This window comes from Pyricularia pennisetigena, assembly GCF_004337985.1.
Source record: "Pyricularia pennisetigena strain Br36 chromosome 4 map unlocalized Pyricularia_pennisetigena_Br36_Scf_6, whole genome shotgun sequence".
NCBI classification, from domain to species: Eukaryota; Fungi; Ascomycota; class Sordariomycetes; order Magnaporthales; family Pyriculariaceae; genus Pyricularia; species Pyricularia pennisetigena.
The window spans coordinates 1,251,087-1,269,293 of NW_021940918.1; the positions used below are offsets into that span (position 1 = coordinate 1,251,087).

Here is an 18,207-nt window from a genome sequence, read left to right on the forward strand (position 1 = left end):
ATCTGTAGATTTGAAAAAAAAAACCAAAAAAAAAAAAAAAAAAAAAAAACCGACCAGAACACCCCGCAACTACCAAATTGTGTTTTCGTACATTGTAGTTGTCTCGGGTGAATTCAATCGAGTTGCAGCAGTCCATTTGACAGTCTTGCTGGCAGGCAGGCAAGGCAGGCTGGTTTAAAGGTTAAAAATGATATCGCCGGGATCTGGCTTGCCAGGGACATGACATAAGGACATGCAAGTGTACTAGCACTGTACCCGTACTGTAAACCCAAGAACAGCATCAAAGACAAATGTGCCTACAGATGGAACACCAGACTTAGCTCTCAAACGCCACAGGTGTTTTCAGGAACCATAAAATTATAGCCTGGTCGGACATTTCCCGACAAGCTCAGGCCTTGTTTGATACCCATTGCGTCGCCCTGTCGACCACGCAGCCCGGCTCAAACTCGTCAGCATGAGTGACAGCGAGGATTTCGATGTGGAGGGCCCAAGTCTAGCCAAGGACGACCCTATGCGAGCATTCCTCCCCGAGTCTTTCGGCAAGAAAGGCAAAGAAGCGAATATCGCGGCCCAGATTGATAGAAGTCGACGAACAGTTGATCAAAAACAAGCCAAAAAGGTGCAGGATGATGCCGTATCAAAGCAGTCAAAGCCACATTCTGACGGCAGCAGCGCGGACGATTCTGATAACGACTCCGACGACTCCGACGACGATGAGGATGAATACCCAGTCTCCCATGAGCTCGTTCTCAAGACGCACGAAAAGGCCGTCACTACGGTATCTTTGGACCCCGCCGGCTCGCGCCTCGGCACGGGATCGCTCGACTGTACTATCAAGCTTCACGATTTCGCCTCGATGACGCCGACCACGCTACGCGCATTCAAGAGTGTCGACCCTTGGGAGACCAAAAAGTCCGCCGCCTCGGCAGAGTCACACCCGATAAATCAAATATTGTTCAGCCCCCTCTCTGGCGGCCACTTCCTGTGCATCACAGCGCATCCACAGGCAAAAGTCATGTCAAGAGACGGCGACATCCTAGCCGAGTTTGTTAAAGGCGACATGTATCTCAGAGATATGCACAACACCAAGGGGCATGTAGGTGAGGTGTCGGCTGGTGCCTGGAGCCCTACAGACAGGAACCTGTGTGTCACGGCAGGCTCCGATAGTACGCTACGGATATGGGACATCAATAATAAGAGGTCGCAAAAGGACATCATTGTCTTCAAATCCAAGGCCGCGGGTGCCGCAGGCCGTTCCAGGATGACTGCGGTCGCTTGGTCATCTCCACTTCAGGGAGGCAACAACGCTCTAGTAACCGCAGCACTTGATGGTACCCTTCTCATGTACAGTGGCGACGGCCCCTTCACTCGGCCAGCAGCCGAAGTACAGTCTGCACACAAGCCAGATACATGGACCAGCGGAATCGACATCAGTGCAGACGGCCGAATGATTGTCACAAGAGGCGGCGACGATCTAATCAAGCTGTGGGATTCTCGTAAGCTCAAGGTGCCAGTCGTTACAGCTTCTCACACTTCTACGTCGGATTCTTTCCGCATGACCAATATCAAGTATTCTCCAAACTCAACCAGCATTCTCACGGGATCGGCGAATGGTGACCTTCACATCTTGAATCCTGGAACTCTTCGACCGGATTTGGTGACACCCGTCACACCAGGATCTCCTCTGATAGCTGTGGACTGGCACGATAAACTGAACCAGATCGTCACTGGCTCCGCCAACGCCGAAATACATGTGCTCTATAACCCAACCATGTCCTCGCGCGGTGCGGTGGATGTCATGAAGCGCGCGCCGAAAAAGAGGCACATTGATGATAACCCTGCCTTGACCATGGATCAGAGTGTCGGAATCTCAGGTGACTCTATCATCACGCCCGGTGCCATGGGCAGCCGTCGGGGTGGTGTAACGGCTTCAGGGCGTTCTTTAGATCCCAGGAGACCGCAGGTTCCAAAGGTGACTCCATTTGGGAGAAGTCAACCGGACGAGAAGCATGTCGAAGAAAACATTCCTCTCAGTCGTATGCTTCACGAAGATCCCCGAGAGGCTCTGCTCAAATATGCGGAAGTTGCTGCCAAGGACCCTATGTTTACAAACGCATGGAAAGACACCCAGCCGGTCACACAGTACGCGGAGCAAAGCGACGAAGAAGTTGACGAAGGCCCGGAGCGGAAGAAACTCAAAAAATGAGTACGATTCAGTTACTGAATGAATTGCTTATAATCCCATATAATGAACTGTTTGCATATCAAAACACATGTACTGATTAATAATTCAGAAGCAGCCAAACGGCACGAAAATGTCTATGCTCCCTCTGGCGTAAAGGTATGAGGAGGCAGTTCGAGTTTAATTCACATTAATTGACATGACGGCCATCCCCTAACTGTGACCAATGGAGGTTTGACCGGCATTTGCACGACACGTGACATATTGTAGGCAATTTGTACGTTGGAAGCAATGACTGCCTCAGGCACGTATCAAGGACGTTTTCCTCCCAGGCCCGCTTTTGCCTGAGACTGAGGTGGGTCTGGCCAGCCGTTCTGAAAAATACAACCGGCTATGCCCATCGCACACGAGACTCCCGGTCGGCCTTCAAACCACCTACTCCATCAGAGGCCGTCGACGAGGTGCGCGCATCGAAAAAAACCGCGAAACGAACTTCTAATCATCGTTGGATTATCACCAGCAAACCAGAGCTCCGTGCCACGCACGTTTGGCAACCCCCGCGTCCACAGAGGCACCATTTCTCTGCAAATTTTCAATCCCCGTAGACCTTTCGACTTTGAATTTTTCACACGTCCACTTTTGCTTGTTAGGAAGGGCGCACCGCGCCGCAGGTCGATCTGCCTGTCGCTCCCCACACTCCCTCAGCAAGCACCGTAGCACGACCAGTTTATCTCGTCATATCGCGGCTCAACCCAACGAACCCAAGTCCCTTGGCTTCGACGCGCCGCATCGCAACCGCAACGTCGATTTTCTTTCGCGTCATTCCATTGACTTTGGCCTAGCTCAACCACCCCCCCACCTGAACTTCCACCCGACAGACGCGCCGAGTTTCTTGAGCTCAATTTTTCAACATCCGCGTCGAACCCTATCAACCGCTCGGGACGCGATTCGATTTCGACGCGCATTCTGGACATCAACCCTCGCTATGCGCTCGATGCTGCAATAGCATTTGAGATCACCAACCTTGATCTCCCGCGATTTCGATTGGATACAACAACGGCCAAAATGGCCTCGGTCCAGACCATGCCTGCGGCTCAGCAGCAGTCCCAGCAGGGGCAGCAACCTTCCCCCCAACAGGCCCAGATCCCCGGACAGCCACCACAACATCAGGGCACAGCAATGCCTGCGTCGCTAGGCCAGCAACAACTGTCGGAAATGCTGTTTCGGTACCAACAACTAAAGAAGCAAGGAGTCCCGCCTAACAATCCTGAGTTTGCCAGGCTGTCACAGATCCTTCATACCTTCCAACAACAACAGAAGATGCGAAAGCAGCAGCAGGCACAACAACAACAACAGCAGCAGCAGCAGATGCAGATGCAACATGCGGCGACTAACGGGAGCGCGAACGGCGTCCCCTCAGAAGCGACACACGAACATGCTACCCCAAAAGCGAACCAGCCTCCGCAAAGTTCTGCTCCTGACTCTGGTAACCCGATCCCATCGAACAATGCAGCTGCCCCTATCACATCTGCTTCGCCGTCTGCAGCCCCAAGGTCCAACAGCGCCTTCACACCACAGCAACTAAAGCTTCTTCGAACGCAATTTAAGACTTTTGGGTTTCTCAGGAAGAACAGTGGAGTACCTCTGCACCTACAGCAACTGATAGCAGCAGCGCGTAAGCAGAGGCAGGCAGCTATCGCCGAACAACATGCAGGAGCAACGCCGACCGCTGGTGCCAAGATAACTACTGGCACGGTAGTGCCCCCGGCTCTGTCTAACGGTGCTGATGCTGCCCAGTCCCCCGCAGTTGAGGAGCCCAAGCAGCCGGGCTTTACGAGCTTCAAGGACCCCTACACCGAGGGCGTTGTCCGGAAGTCAATCAGCTATCTTGAGCATGCCCAACGTACCAATCGGCCATTCGTACCTAGCATTATGCCGGTTGGGATCGACTTTGAGCAGCTGCGATCGGACAGAGAGACCATTATCCTCAACAGAATGAGTGCTCGCTACAACGAATTGCAGAAGCTTGCGGGCAACATGGCACATTGGGACACGGCACAAGACGAGGTTATTCCTGACGAGAGCCTGAAGCGAAAAGCAATCATCGAAATGATGAAAATTCAACTCTATTCCAAGCAGCGCGCTTTCCGCGAGAAGGCGGGACGTCTGATGATCAACTATGACAACCTCGCAATGACAACCAACCGCAGCCATTACCGAAGAATGAAGAAGCAGAATGTGCGCGAGGCCCGTATAACCGAGAAGCTCGAGAAGGACCAGCGGAACGCCAGGGAGATTCGGGAGAGGAAGAAACACACCGACTTCCTGCAAGCTGTATTCACTCATAGAAACGAAATGCAGGCCTCAGCACAGGCTCAGCAATCAAAGATGAGCAGGCTAGGCCGCTGGATGACAAACCACCATAGCAACATCGAGAAGGAAGAGCAGAAGCGTATCGAGCGCAACGCCAAGCAACGTCTCCAAGCCCTCAAGGCTAACGACGAGGAAGCGTACTTGAAGCTGCTCGACCAAGCAAAAGATACCAGAATTACTCATCTCCTTCGGCAGACCGATGGCTTCTTGCACCAGCTCACTGCCTCGGTCAAGGCGCAGCAGCGACAAGCTGCAGAGCGCTACGGCGGAGAAGAAATTGTGGATGACGAAGAACTACCTGACTCGGATGACGAAGAAAGCAACCGCAAGATCGATTACTACGCTGTGGCCCATCGTATCAAGGAGGAGGTCACGGCGCAGGCCAGCATCTTGGTCGGTGGCACGCTCAAGGAGTACCAGATCAAGGGTCTCCAATGGATGATTTCGCTGTATAACAACAACCTCAACGGTATTCTCGCCGATGAGATGGGTCTGGGCAAGACAATTCAGACTATCAGCCTAATCACATATCTGATTGAGAAGAAGCAACAGCAGGGCCCTTACTTGGTCATTGTGCCCTTGAGTACACTGACCAACTGGACTCTGGAGTTCGAAAAGTGGGCACCATCAGTGACTCGCGTGGTCTACAAGGGTCCGCCAAACGCCAGGAAACAGCAGCAAGATAAGATTCGCCAGGGCAGGTTCCAAGTGCTTCTCACCACATACGAGTATATCATCAAGGACCGCCCGATTTTGAGCAAGATCAAATGGTTCCACATGATCATTGATGAGGGTCACCGTATGAAGAACAGCAACTCCAAGCTCACCTCCACGATCCAACAATACTACCAAACTCGCTTCCGACTCATTCTCACCGGTACTCCTCTGCAAAATAACCTCGCAGAGTTGTGGGCCATGCTCAACTTCACGTTGCCCAACATCTTCAAGTCCGCTAAGACTTTTGATGAGTGGTTCAACACACCCTTCGCCAACACCGGAGGCCAGGACAAGATGGAGTTGACGGAAGAAGAGCAGATCCTCGTCATTCGTCGTCTGCACAAGGTTCTCCGACCATTCTTGCTCCGTCGTCTCAAGAAAGATGTCGAAAAAGACCTGCCGGATAAGACGGAGAAGGTTATCAAGTGCAAGTTCTCAGCATTGCAGTCACGCTTGTACAACCAAATGGTCAAGCACCAGAAGCTTGTCGTCAGCGATGGCAAGGGAGGCAAGACTGGTGCCCGTGGTCTGAGCAACATGATCATGCAACTCCGAAAGCTGTGCAACCACCCCTTCGTGTTTGACGAGGTCGAGAATCAGATGAACCCCACCAACACCAGTAACGATCTTCTTTGGCGTACCGCAGGCAAGTTCGAGCTGTTGGATCGAGTATTGCCCAAGTACAAGGCTTCCGGCCATCGCGTCCTTATGTTCTTCCAGATGACTGCGATCATGGACATCATGGAGGACTTCTTACGCTTCAGAGGCATACAGTATTTGCGTCTGGATGGTACGACCAAGTCAGAGGATCGATCTGATCTGCTGTACCAGTTCAACCGCCCAGACTCGCCCTACTTCATGTTCTTGCTCTCTACTCGCGCTGGAGGTCTTGGTCTGAATCTGCAGACTGCCGACACTGTCATCATCTACGATTCGGACTGGAATCCCCATCAAGATTTGCAGGCCCAAGATCGTGCGCATCGTATCGGTCAGAAGAACGAAGTCAGGATCCTTCGATTGATCAGCAGCAGCTCGGTTGAAGAGAAGATCCTGGATCGTGCGAGGTTTAAGCTTGATATGGACGGAAAGATTATCCAAGCCGGTCGTTTCGACAACAAGTCCTCGGAAACAGACCGTGACGCGATGCTCAGAACCCTGCTAGAAACAGCCGACATGGCAGAAAACGGAGAGCAGGAAGAAATGGACGACGAGGAGCTCAACATGATCCTGGCGCGTAACGAGACCGAACTGGCCATGTTCCAGGAGATAGATGAGCAGAGAACTAAAGATCCAATCTACGGAACTGCCGCAGGATGCAAGGGTGTTCCACGTCTGATGGCAGAAAATGAGCTACCTGACATCTACCTTGGCGATGGTAACCCTGTGGAGGAGGAACAGGAAACCATCTTGGGACGCGGTGCTCGTGAAAGGACCAAGGTCAAATATGACGATGGCCTGACGGAAGAGCAATGGCTTATGGCTGTTGATGACGATGATGACAGTCCCGAGGCAGCAGCTGCACGTAAGCAGGCGCGCAAAGACAAGAGAGAGGCCAACCGACTGAAGAGGCTGGCGGCTGGCGTCGCATCACCAGAAAATTCGCCTACGGCCAGTCGTGCAAGCACTGAGGAGCCACAAATAGAAACTCCTGTCAAGAAGCGCGGGCGCAAACCGGGCAGCAAGAACGTTGAAAAGCGCAAGGCGGAGGATGGCGACGATGAGCCGCCAGCAAAGAAACGCCGGGGTCCACAAGGAAGACCAAAAGCGGTCAAAACCGGGTCTCCCCATCGCGCTTTGCTGCAGAAGAGTCTTGGCAACCTTTACGAAGCTCTTATGGAGCTGGAGGTTGATGACATTGATCCGGAAGCTAAGGATGAGGACGATGAGCCCCTCAAGCGGCTTATCATCGGTCCTTTCATCAAGCTACCGCCCAAGCGCGATTTCCCTGATTACTATCAGTTCATTGCCAAACCCATCGCAATGAAACAGATTGAAACCAGGATAAAGAAGGAGGAGTACAGCAATCTGAGCGATCTGAAGAGTGACATCGAGCTCCTTTGCAACAACTGTCGTCAATACAATGAAGATGGCAGCATCCTCTACTCGGATGCAAACATAATAGAGGTTAGTAGCCAACCAATATGCGGCAAGTGATGACGATGGTTACGGATGGATGGATGCTGACTGTTATGATTTTCAGAAATTCTTCAACGAAAGGCTTGAGGCTGAGCTCAGCGCCCATCCAGAACTGCAAGAACTGGAGGTTGGTAGCAGCAAAGACCATGACACTTCAGTTGCCCCGTCAACAGCCACCGGCACGCCTCAACCGGCGGCGGCGACAACAACGAGGATCAAAATAGTGACCAACGGGACGAATCAACCGAACGGCACTACCAATGGTAATACAGGAGAAGAGGAATGAGAAATGCTTCGATGGTTGGTTGCCGTTTGGTGGTTTGCGATGTTTGGGGCGTTCGAGGATCAGGGGCCTGGGTCAAGTTCTCATCCTGCCCATGGTTGTTTGTTATTGTTATTTTCTTCTTGTTGCTTGATTCACATTTCTGAAGTTTTTCCCTCCCTCCTTTCTTCTTTTGTTTGTCATTATACATTATCTTTCTGAGGCATCTGGGTGGTCTTGTCTCTCGAGTATCACGGCCAATCGAGAACATGGTTGGCTTGATTGAGACTCATGCTAGTCTGCTTTCTTTTTACTCGGCCGTCCTTTTATCCTTTGTCTGCCCTCATTACCAATTCTTTGCCCCGTCTGTATTACACAAAAGAGTCACGAACGCGAGCGAGGAGGGCGTTGATACGGCATTTAATTTTTTCTGTGCACACCGCGAAAGACATTGGGAATTTGGGGTTTACTTTGTGTCTGGGGTACACTTACTGTATTTTCTTTTTTTTTTATCATTCTTTTTTTGTTCTCAACTTGCCGGATTGGACGGTCAAATAAGCACTGCCCGCAGAAATTGAGAAAAGACTTTCGTCCGACTAGGAGTCTAAAAAAAAAAAAAAACTACGTGGTAGAAAGTAAATGCTTGGCGAATTGCCTGCCATTCTGTAGCAAATACAGAGAGCAAAACGTCAGGAGACCAGACCAGCATAGACAGAATACGTGGTGTATTGATGCGACCAGCATGGGGAGGAGGCTGGGTTATGCCCCCACCTTTTTCTCCAACGAGTGGGCTGCGCTCCATGAATTTTTGGGGGGGATCGACAGCAGTAACCCGCAGTTCGTTCAGGGAGGGAGTATCTGCACCTGCAACAAGCCAGACATTGATCCATCTAAGCCCAACTCCATCTTTGCATGCATTGAGGATATATATTTTTTTTTCAGCTACATTTTTAGCTGATCATAGCTTGCTTACCTGCTCGCGACCTGCAACTCCTTCGTTTACCTCGCCAGTTGCCATTGCAACCGAATCAATTCAGTACTGATCAGTCGCATCGTCAATTTCGCCGGCACTTATTGCATCCCAACCCGACTCGATTCTCTTTGGAGCCCTTCATCCATGGCGGGTCGCTTCGTTCGCGCGTCGAAATATCGTAAGCTTACACTGAGCTAAAGCAAGACCAAGAGGCAGTAGCTACAGCGCGCGCGCAATTACCTCGATATGGATGGCTGACAGCTTGCCCGAACCTGGGCCTTCTCCACAACAGGACACATTTTTGGCAAATCCACGAGAAAGGAGTTTTGCTACGACAACCTGCACATTAGCCGCAATGCTTGGGACACAAACCTCGTCAAGGTTCGCCAGTAAATGCACAGAACACGCGCGCACAGGCTTCGAGCTCGAGACTCACACGTGGGCCCCCTCACCCTCTCCGATGCTAGGTCAACCCCGAATACCTCTCAGTCAACTGGGAGTCCGGCGGCGGCGGTGCCTTTGCCGTGATCCCACTCAGCGAGAAGGGCAAAGTTCCCGACCAGATTCCCCTCTTTCGCGGACACACGGCCGCCGTGCTCGATACGGACTGGCACCCGTTTAATGATAACGTCATCGCCTCGGCCTCGGACGATGGCAAGGTCTTTATATGGCAGGTCCCGCAAGGCTTCACGCTACACACCGACGCGGAGGAGCCAACGGACGTGGAGCCCGTGTCGCGGCTGACGGGTCATTCGCGCAAGGTGGGCCAGGTGCTCTTCAACCCGGCGGCCGAGTCGATGCTGGCCTCGGCCTCGGGCGACCTGACCATCAAGCTGTGGGACGTGACGACGGGCCAGGCGCACATTACGCTAAAGCACCCGGATATCGTCCAGAGCCTGTCGTGGAACGCCTCGGGCAACCTGCTGGTTACTTCTTCGAGGGACAAGAAGCTGCGCGTGTGGGACGTGCGGCAGGAGAAGCCAGTCCATGAGGCGGCCGGCCACTCGGGCGCCAAGAACAGCCGCGTCGTGTGGCTGGGAGAGCACAACCGCTTCGCGACCACGGGATTTAGCCGCATGAGCGAGAGGCAGCTGGCGCTTTGGGAGCCAGGCAACACGGAGCCTATCGGCGGCTTCAATGTGCTCGATTCCATCTCAGGAGTCTGCATGCCCTTCTGGGGTAAGTCTAATGCCGTGTTTGACCAGGCTTTGCTTGGCTATATAGCTCAGACTGCATGCTGAAATGTGACACGTGAACAGATGATGGTTCCAATTGCTTGTACCTCGCTGGAAAAGGGTAGGTCGATATCATTTCATGTTTGAAAATATCCTTATGGCATCCTAGGATTGTTTACTAACTCACTTGAACCTCTAGTGACGGCAACATTCGGTACTTTGAGTACGAGAATGACAAATTTGAGTTCCTTTCCGAATACAAGTCTGCGGACCCCCAAAGGGGAATTGCCTTTGTACCTCGCCGCGGCATCAACGTAAGGCTATAACTGAGAAACATATCGAGAAGCCCCCTGCTTACATGACATATCCATATCTCCTAGGTTCATGAGAATGAGGTTATGCGAGCTTACAAGACAGTCAACGATTCTTACATTGAGCCCATCTCCTTCACCGTACCTCGACGTGCCGAGACATTCCAGTCGGACATCTACCCTCCTGCTGTGGGTCTGAAGCCCGCTATGTCTGCGCAGGAGTGGTTATCGGGTAAGACTGCTTTGCCGTCCAAGATTGACTTTGAGAGCATTTACGATGGCAACGCTCCGGTTGAAGTGCCGGCAGACTACAAGCCCCCTGCCCCCGCGCCTGCTGCTACGCCTTCTTCGCCCGTTAAGCCTGCAGCGCAGAAGGAGCCCGAGCCAAAGCCTACTGTACGGTCGCCGCCTCCGTCCATGGGCGACCAGAAGGAATCCATCGCCACTATGGCGTCCAAGTATCAAGACAATGAGGAGAGTGACGAGGAGGAGGATGAGGCAAAGAACGCGGCGGATGATTCGAGCTTTGAGGAAGTCTCGAGACCAGCGCCTCGCGCCGCCTTCCCCGCATCGCAGAGCAAGCCACCCGCGCCCATCAAGACGGCGTCACCGGTGGCAGCCAAGCCTTCCTCCCCTATCAAATCCCCGCAAACCTTTTCGCCAGCGGCATCCAGGAATGTATCATCATCAATCGCTCCGCCAACGACCAGCAACAGCGGAGCCGCGCCTTCGTCGTCGGTAGAGGCCTCTCTTGCTCAAATCACGCAGCTCTTGGAAAAGCAGACCAAGATCATCGGTGAACAGAGTGACAAGATCGGCCACTTGACCAATGAAGTCGAGACTTTGAAGAAGAGGATTGGTGCAGGGACTCAAGATCAAAGTGAACGCATCAGGCAGCTCGAGCTTGAACTCGAGGCTGCTCGATCGTGAGATACCATGACCCTTGGCTCGTTTGAGGAAACTACGATATGGAATGAAACCAAGACGACGTGCACAGGAATGAGGAGCGTGGAGAGTCAAAAAAACAACAGGTTTCTTTAGCAAGCAATCAATTACATTTGTGATACATCAATTTCGACATACCTAGTGGCCATGTATAATATCAAAGTCCGATGCTGCGACATCACCACGACAAGTCGGCAAGTATTTCAAGTGTTGTAGCCGCCAACCAATCCACACTGTGATTCATTTAGTTGTCAATTATGACCAATAGTAAGGCTAGTCTCTGTGAAGTACTTTTGTCGGGTTACTTGCTTGTATTTCCCTGCAACAATACCGTCCTGTCGCCCAACGTGCCTGAATGGTGGCTCTTCACCTTCAATCTTGACTGAACTAACTTACTTGGGTTTTTTTTTTCTAACTTGATAACAAAAAAAAAAAAAAAAAAAAAAAAAAAAAAAAAAAAAAAAAAAGGAAAGCTATTGTCTGGCAAAAGCCAGACACGACGCCGACTCTAACTCCCAGGAGAAATTAACAAGGCGTACTCCGAAATGGCGGTTACCTAGGTACGAAACGGCGACAGACAAGCCGCCCATCCCGGTCAATGTCGAGTGATAAGACCCGCATACGCAGGTTTGTTTGGGAGGCGTTCGATACGAAATACACCGACAGGGTGCAAGATGCTACTCACGAAGAACTTCCTGCATGAAGGAGTGGGAAAAAAGAAAACGCAACGAAACCAGACGACAACGAGAGTCGACAACAGCCGACCCCCTGGCGTGTCTAGTCCATCGCGGTCGTGACATTAATTTTCTGTCAACCCTGCATCTTCTAGCTCCGTATCTATTCCTTCCACTTCCCTGTCTTCGATGACCTCCATTGGCTCCGAGGCTGCTGGAGGGGGTGGGAGAGCTTCCACTGCATCTGCAGACTCGTCTTCCTTTGCTTCTTGCAACATTGGGAGTCCCTTCCCTGTGCCCATCTGCCCCATTTTAGTCATCGTCATTTCGTACACATACTGGCCCATGTGTATCACGTCTTCCATGACTACTTCTCCTGGTACAGTTTCCTTGTCGGCTTCATCCGCAAGGCTCCTTTGCGAGGGCCACAGCTCCCCTGTCACAAGGCTCAGCTTATCGGGCCGCTGCAGAAGGATATCAAATGCCTGCCGCAGCTCTGGGCAAGACTCAAAGACCTGCCGCCGCCCAACAACGTAAAGACCCAGTCGAGCTCGCGAGAGGGCGACAGTCAAACGGCGGACATCTCTGAGGTAGCCCACTCGCGCTGTGCGGGTCAGTGACAGGATGATATCTGCACAAAGGTCAGGTCAGCTTGGTTCAATGACTTCAAAAGGGTTGTTATCTCCCTTGAGGGATCAATCTGCTTGTTCGGGGTTGCACCTACAGTCATTCTGCTCGCCCTGGTACTTGTCCACCGTGGTGACAATCTTTGGCAGTCCAAAGATCTGACTGCGCCCACACCGATGTCTCAGCACATCACGTACCAGGGCACGCTGACCAGCATAGGTTGTAAGGATGCTGATTTTTTCCGCCGGGTACCCAAGTAGCCGCATATACTGGTAGATGGCGACTGCGTACTCGGCCTCGCCTAGGTTCTGGATGAAGTGAGGCGAGGGCTCAGACTCCCCCTTGCCCTTGTAGTCCAGAACGTTGATGAACTGATAATCGTACTTGAACCCGGCGTTTGCCGTCAAGAATTCATCGCTGGTCTCAACATGAGGCAGGTTCCCGAGATTGCTGTACCTCCACTGGTACAGCTTGGCGATCGACGGCCGAGCACGTCCTTGCTGATCTAGAGTTATTGTCGGGACCCCGAGGCGCACGAGGCGCGAGAAAAGGGACTGTTCCAGGTTGGCGTAGTGACGGAACGCCATATTCTGGATCACGGGCGAGTTCTGTAAGTGGTCGCCGCACAGGACTATGCGTTGAAGTCCACTGTGTCCAGCTTTAGGTTTTTGCATGGCCAGAGGAATGAAACTCTCAATTTCCGTGATTTGTGCGGCCTCCTCCACCACAACGTTGTCGTACTTGAATCCAAGAGACGCAATCTCCCCCCGTCTTATTGCGGCATGGGTAGATGTCATTGCGATAATGCGTGCCTCGCTGGTCAGGAGGTAATTTGCCTTGTCCTTCTCACGTCGAAGTATCTCGAAAGGTAGGATGTCAGCCAGCTCTTCAAACATCCTCGAGATGTGTCGGTGACATCCGTTAATGATGTCTAAAACTGCTTCTCGGTCTGCTTCCGGAGGAAATAGAGGCTGAGGTGCATCGGCGAAGAAATCTGCAAACGGAAATGCCGCCGCAACCTCGGCGGCAGAAAGTGACGTGTCTTCGATGAAGGCCAAAAACCTGGCCCAGGCCGGCTCAATATACACAGAGTTGAAGTAACCCGCTGTCTCTGCCGAGTTACCATGGGCCCCAGGAGCACCAATACTAGCGGCCAGCTTGGTGACCTCTAGCAGGTACCTGTCCCGATTTTTGAGAAAAGACTCTACCCGTCCAGCCTTGCCAAAGTTGCCCCCAGCGTCAAGGTCTTCCTCGCCATGTCCCAGGCGCAACAAGTGGCGCTCGTCAATGTCGAGAGCAACAATCTTGGAGAACAACTGGTTTAGCGCCTGGTTGCTGTGAGCGATAAGCAGTGTCCGCTGCTCGGGAAAGTTGTGGTAGATGTTGTTGATGATCTGGGTAGCCACATCGGTCTTGCCGGTTCCCGGTGGCCCAACGATGACGGTCAAGCCGGGCTGACTGCCTGATATGATGGCGTCAATCTGGGCGGGGGTAAAGCGAACATTGTTCTTCTTGGGAATGTCAGCAGGGTACGGTCCATTATTGGGCGTTTTGTAGGTAGAGACTTTGAGCGTCTCGACTTCGGATATGAGGGCAGGCTCTGCGTCTCTCCGTCGCTTCTTTGACTGTTTAGTTGAAACCTCTTCTTCGGGCTTGTCGACCGTCTCCAGGACGTAAGGAGGCCCAAAGCTGCCCTCGACGTCAAATCCAGGCTCCACTATCCTGCCAGGCAAGCTAGCAACAAGATGCTGCCAATCGAGGAATGTATCCCTGTAATCCAGAGTCTTGATCCGGTTGGGAAGAAGCTTGTATGTAGCTGCGGCAGGGTCACCGTAGCCTAGGAAAACCTCGTGTAGCCATGACGCCAAGGGCACGTCGGTGAGGGCAAGGCTTCTGATAGATTCCAAGACAGGTTTGAAGTTGTTTTCTCTTCCGCTTCGTCGAACCACGACATTAAATCGTTGATAAATGTCTGATTTGGCGGGCGACGGACCTTCAACGTCAGACTTGTACATTTTTGGGTCGAGTTTGAGGATCAACCTCCGGATCGCTCCTCGCCCGAAGCCATCATCTCTGACGGCTCGACCTCGGTCATCGACAATTTGCATGACCTCGGCCGTACGAACGGCCAGCAACCCCTGCTTTTGACCTTCGCCAAGAGGTGGTCCGCCCTTTTCATTCTCTTTTGAAGCTGATGCATCGACTGCCAAGAGGAATACAACATCATCTGGTCTCAAGGAGTCCCAATCCTTCTTCACACCATCAGCAAGGCGACGTAGGTCTATGATGACCTCAGCCTTGACCAACGAGGGTGCGTCATCGCCAACTTGAGCTGGAACCACATCAACAACCCTAAAAGCAATCGTGTCAGTGAGAAAAGTAGAGGAGCTGTGACCACACAAGCTGGGGTATCCTTACGCTGGCTTGCTGACTGGTAAAGCCATCCGGGAGTTTCCCGCGAATGAAGTTTCACCAGGCCTTGTCGAGATGGGCTTCAACCTTTGCAAGGCAGCCTCGACATCCTTACGAATACCATAGAAGGACTCACACCTGTAGAGAACAAAAGCCCGCCACAGGAAGTCCCCGATTGAGAGATATTGGAGATTGAGTTTTGGCAAAGCAAGCGGTTGAGATCCATTATAACTGTCGGTGCGTAATAGACTACTCTCGAACAGCGTCTGTTCCGTGGGCATGATGTTCATGTCACGAATCACATCCCGGAAGGTTTGCCTCTTCTCGAACGCAGACAGTAGGACCTCGATTAAGAATTTGCGGTCAACTGGCAGTTTGGCTGCATCTGGAAATGACGTACGCAGAAGCAGCAGAGAAGCCAGCCTGGACACCTCATCGTCTGTCAGTGGCTCCAAGAGGGTTACAAGTTCTCCCCTGTCCCCGATAGAGCCATAGTTTGAGAGCGCTAGAACCAACAGTTTCTCCCTGAAGTGCTGGAATGCTATGCGCTGCAGCTTGGCAAGCTCTGCACACTTGCGGTCATAGGCTTCAGTTGAGCTCAGTTGCGCCCCCGTATAGTCGTTTATTATGAAGAAAGTGAAGTGTTGAAACAACCCATGTAGGTCGCGGAAATGACCATTGTCTTCATCGTTGTATAGTGGAGATAAAATTATGGCGGTGCAGATATGAAGGTCCTGTAGCAGTGTGTTGACATAGCGTCTTGTCGGTAGTTGGCTCTGAAGGTCTATAAGAAGCTCCATGAAGCGCTCGCAGTAGATTACGGCATCTGAATATTATCAACAATGCTGCACACAGGCATTGAGGGGGGGTAAAAACGTAGAAACGACGTACCTGGAGTAGAGTTGCTGCCGTATAAGAGAGCATAGAAGTCCAACACAAGCGTGTAAAGCCAAGACCTCTCGAAACGAAGTCTGGCCTTTGTGGCATCGTCTGCGGCCTCGTACCTTCTCAAAGCAGCCCTCCACGCTTTGTGCAAGTGCAGATCCTGATCTAGAAGATGTTCACGCTTCTCCTCGGTCACCAGGTTGTGCCATATTGATATTGACACAAGGGGAGCACATTCTTTCCGCACAATCCCGCAATCCAGAGATTGAAATCCCTGGATAACAAAACAGAGAATTTGGGTTCTTATCGCTATGTCAAGCGTCTGGTCGATACTCATGGACAGTACACGGCGAAAAAGGCTTGAGAAGTCGGCGGGCCTGTCCTCGAACAGAGTCCATGTGTCGAGTCGCTCCCTTCGCTTGGTATTCACAATAAAAACTGTGAGCAAAACATGATGGTGTGAGGAGTTTTCTGTGTATCCTGGCCAAAGATAACTACGTGCGACTCTAGGTTAGTGCCTAATGGGGGGGCAGGTCCCTTGTGTTCTCTCACACCCGGGGAATGGAGCTCTGCTTACCTTTCGAGGAGCTGGAGAGTTTCGAGTTCTAGTAAGGACTTGTGCGCGAACTGATCTCGCTCCAGCGAATCCCATATGCTCTTGAGAACATCGTTCTTGATCTTGACCTTGGTGGTCCGCTTGGATGGCTTCAGCCAGTGTTGATGGGCAAGCTGAGAGAATTCAGACTCTCCGTCGCGTTGGTTTGTGGCAGTGGATGCGGGACGAGCCGAGCTGCCTTCGTTGGTTTCCGACTTTCGCGCACCCTTTTGTCTTTTGGCGGTTGGCATGTTGACTTCGCGACAGTCCTTATTGTGAGTCGCTGTCAAAGTAGTTGAGGAGTCGCGTCTAGAACGCGGCCAAGGTTAACAAATTAATTCAATTTGTTTGAGCTTGCGCAGTATTGACTAGCGACCGCGCGCCCCACTCCTTCCTCCTTGTCTCTGGAGTCGCTGAGATACATGTACCTGCATGGCAACAGTACAACCTTGACTGTACACCATCTTTGCAATCCCCGCTTTTTCTGGCCAATGACGCCACGGCTTGAGGCTTGCACGGCAGGTTCCTTGTACCTAGTGGGCTCAATCGTCGGCCAGAGTCCAGCACGCACGCGTCCCTTATCGCGATCATCATCTCCAACCCAAAGTTCAGCATTGCAACAACCTGAAGTTTCCAGCCTAACATCCTTCTCAACTCCCCCGACCTACTACTGCTCGAGAAACACCGGGAATACTACAGATGCGCCCTCGGATACGGACACAGGCCACGAATTGAGGCACTCACGGTTTAGTGTCGGCCACGATGCCTTCATTCGACATTGACAGTCACGGCATCCAAGCTGTGGCTGATGTGGGACACCTGTTGGGCGATCTTTTGAGGCATGCTGGGGATGTGAAGCCAACAACTACCATCGAGCCTCCCCTCGAGAGGTCCGACTTTGGCGACTTGCAATCGCGACTATCAGCCATTTTCCCAAAGTCAAACGCAGATGCTGCGCAACCCACGCGGAGTCATCAATGGGCTGTTTTGGAGACTGCTGTCCGGGATATTTTTGGCAGGTTGCTCGTACGTCGCATGCGTCATGCCAGCGAAAAAAACGACCTACGCCCACTTGAATAGTCGGATCGCTAACAACAGGGGTGCTGCAAATAGGCCGAATCGTCAATCGACCACCCGGATTTCGTCAGGGTCTGGAACTTGCTTGATCTGTTGTGTATTCTCGAAGACTTGGAACTATGCGACCCTGCACTGTTGTTCTGGCTGATCGAGGAGCTTCTCGACAGCCAAACTATCTCGGGATGTCGCAAGATCTTTGACTACCTCGAATCGCGGCGTCAAAAAATCACCTCGAAGCACTTTGCTGCCAAAAAGCTTGTCATATTGAGGACATGCAACGAACTCTTGCGGCGGCTCTCCCGCGCAAGAGATACGGCTTTTTGCGGCAGGGTTTTCATCTTTTTGTTCCAAAGCTTCCCTCTGGGCGATAAGAGTTCAGTCAATCTGCGTGGCGAGTTCCACGTCGAGAATGTTACAACATATGACCAAGACGCAGCGAAGCGGAATGGCGCCCCTGCAGATCAAATGGACATAGATGGCCAGCCGGCCACCGGCACACCTTCTGAAGGGAAGCAAACGACGTCAAAATATGCATCGAGTGATGCCAGAGGTCAGGGGCCTCCAATTGACATGGACACCTTGTACCCGATCTTCTGGTCGCTCCAAGCCAGTTTCAGTCAACCCAAGAATCTTTTCGATCGCAAGAATTTTGCAGAGTTCCAATCAAATCTTCAGTCCACGTTATCTGCCCTTGAATATGCCCAAGGCCAGGCGTCGTCAAGGTCAAAGCAGTACGACGGGGGAGCAAGAGCTGGACAAAAGCGCAAGCGCGATCCGGACGGTAATGAGCTCGCAGATTCATTCAACCCAAGATATCTAACCAGCAGGGATTTGTTTGAGTTAGAGGTAAGTAAGATACGCCC

At 52.1% G+C, this 18,207-nt stretch overlaps 5 protein-coding genes across 5 annotated transcripts in view; 4 read left to right on the top strand and 1 right to left on the bottom strand.

Annotated features, from left to right (window-relative positions):
* Positions 1–454: 454 nt before the first annotated feature.
* On the top strand, positions 455–2,206 carry PpBr36_05974 (uncharacterized protein; the record flags this gene model as incomplete). Its single annotated transcript, XM_029893122.1, has 1 exon — positions 455–2,206. One exon carries the CDS (start codon positions 455–457, stop codon positions 2,204–2,206), a length of 1,752 nt encoding a protein of 583 aa, XP_029746381.1.
* An 843-nt stretch (positions 2,207–3,049) lies between these two features.
* On the top strand, positions 3,050–7,694 carry PpBr36_05975 (uncharacterized protein; the record flags this gene model as incomplete). Its single annotated transcript, XM_029893123.1, has 2 exons — positions 3,050–7,396; positions 7,473–7,694. Exons 1-2 carry the CDS (start codon positions 3,248–3,250, stop codon positions 7,692–7,694), a joined length of 4,371 nt encoding a protein of 1,456 aa, XP_029746246.1. The 5' UTR covers positions 3,050–3,247.
* A 1,093-nt stretch (positions 7,695–8,787) lies between these two features.
* Positions 8,788–11,059, top strand: PpBr36_05976 (uncharacterized protein; the record flags this gene model as incomplete). The annotated part of the gene is made up of 6 exons (XM_029893124.1): positions 8,788–8,821; positions 8,936–9,024; positions 9,111–9,822; positions 9,903–9,939; positions 10,018–10,132; positions 10,199–11,059. The coding sequence occupies 6 exons, from the start codon at positions 8,788–8,790 to the stop codon at positions 11,057–11,059; spliced, it is 1,848 nt and encodes a 615-aa protein (XP_029746248.1).
* Positions 11,060–11,873: 814 nt separating this feature from the next.
* On the bottom strand, positions 11,874–16,518 carry PpBr36_05977 (uncharacterized protein; the record flags this gene model as incomplete). Its single annotated transcript, XM_029893125.1, has 5 exons — positions 11,874–12,379; positions 12,473–14,727; positions 14,794–15,613; positions 15,679–16,166; positions 16,250–16,518. 5 exons carry the CDS (start codon positions 16,516–16,518, stop codon positions 11,874–11,876), a joined length of 4,338 nt encoding a protein of 1,445 aa, XP_029746247.1.
* A 511-nt stretch (positions 16,519–17,029) lies between these two features.
* The window catches only part of PpBr36_05978 (uncharacterized protein), a gene marked incomplete at both ends in the record, with an annotated part of 2,707 nt that continues 1,529 nt past the window's right edge, over positions 17,030–18,207 (top strand). Inside the window, 2 exons of the mRNA XM_029893126.1 lie at positions 17,030–17,293; positions 17,381–18,190. Coding sequence (XP_029746250.1) covers positions 17,030–17,293; positions 17,381–18,190 — 1,074 coding nt within the window. The remainder of the gene's footprint in view (positions 17,294–17,380; positions 18,191–18,207) is intronic.